Here is a 1,379-nt window from a genome sequence, read left to right on the forward strand (position 1 = left end):
AAAAAAAAAAAAGATCTTCCCTACAACAGAAGAGTGGAAATAGGGCCAATTTCAGACCAGAATTCAAGTGTCCTGACTCCCAGTGAACTAAAGAACAAGTAAAGAAAAGAGAAATGTGCAGAACTGAGACAGGGAAATGGATGGAAGGGAGAAGAGAACAAAGCATAATAAGAGACTGAGAGTGACTACACAGGCAGATCAATGTGAAAGAGGAGAATTGATGTGGAAGAGGAGAAATGGAGAAACATGAGGGCAGAGAAATCGAGATGAATATGGAGGGTGAAGGAGGCAAGCATAATAGAGACTAAAAGAAAAGAAGAGAAGAAGAAAGATGAAGTATGAATAACCCAGAAAAAAAAAATGAAGAAAACCTAGGACAGTGACACTAAGCCCTGACTTCTTGACACTCTAACTTCCTTCTCAGGGTGTCAACGAACCCAACGAGTGTTGAAAAATCCTTAAAATTAAAATCAGTCATCTTGGACCCTTTATGGAAAGAGAAGGATTAAAAAGAAAATATAAATCTTTGATAATAAGAGGCACCATTGGTTGAGTGCCCACTGAGTGCCAGACATCCCATTACGTGTTTTATAGATACTATCCAATGACTTTTCCTTAAAGTTCAAAAAAAGTACAAAAAGGGAGGATCATAAGTTTAGGATTTGAACAATAGGGTATAAGGACCTTCAAAGTTGTGAATGGTTCATCTGGGATCCAGAAAAAGGAAAGAGAAATGGAAATGCATATGAGGAAAGAGGTTAAAAAAAGGAAGAAGCAGCAAGACTCAAGAGCAGGAAGCCAAATATGGCAGTGGTCTGTGGTTTGGTCAGAGAGGAAGGAAGGAGAGAGGGAAAGGAGGACCCTTTACCGGTTCCCACCTGTGGGAGGGCAGGTCGGAGCAGGCGGGCTTCTGCTCAGCATCAGCGGCAGGGCAGCAGAATTGGTGCAGCACAGTCTCATTCCTGTGGACAGAGCAGAAGGAGGAGGTCAGAGTGTGACCAAGGCAGGGCTGGATCCAGTCTACCTTCCCACATGAAGGCATTTCTATTCTGGAACCTAGCAGTCTCTTTCCTGCCTTTGGAGCGACTTTGTGTAGCAAGGATGTAGCCCAGCACTGCTTCAGGGAAGGAAATGTAGCATTGATTCTCTGACCATCAAAATCTTTTTCAATTACCCATAAGGCCCAATTCAAATATCACTTCCTGCATGAAGCCTCCCTGACTTCTGCATGAACTACCTCTTTCCACTTCTGCACCTCCCTCCTGGCAATAGGCTCTTATGCATGGATTTACCATGATTCCATTCTTGATTTTATCATAGTTAGTTCTTTTTTTTTTTTGGTCCTTTATTTTATTTATTTATTTATTTTATTGTGATTT

The 1,379-nt window shown here is 41.6% G+C and overlaps 1 protein-coding gene across 1 annotated transcript in view; it reads right to left on the reverse strand.

The window, feature by feature from the left end:
• The window catches only part of IQSEC3 (IQ motif and Sec7 domain ArfGEF 3), a 140,154-nt gene that overhangs the window by 88,392 nt on the left and 50,383 nt on the right, over window positions 1–1,379 (reverse strand). The window contains exon 2 of the mRNA XM_007937052.1: window positions 879–962. Coding sequence (XP_007935243.1) covers window positions 879–962 — 84 coding nt within the window. The remainder of the gene's footprint in view (window positions 1–878; window positions 963–1,379) is intronic.

This window comes from Orycteropus afer, unplaced genomic scaffold (genome assembly GCF_000298275.1).
Source record: "Orycteropus afer afer isolate SDZICR_OR568_19922 unplaced genomic scaffold, OryAfe1.0 scaffold00040, whole genome shotgun sequence".
Classification (NCBI taxonomy): domain Eukaryota; kingdom Metazoa; phylum Chordata; class Mammalia; order Tubulidentata; family Orycteropodidae; genus Orycteropus; species Orycteropus afer.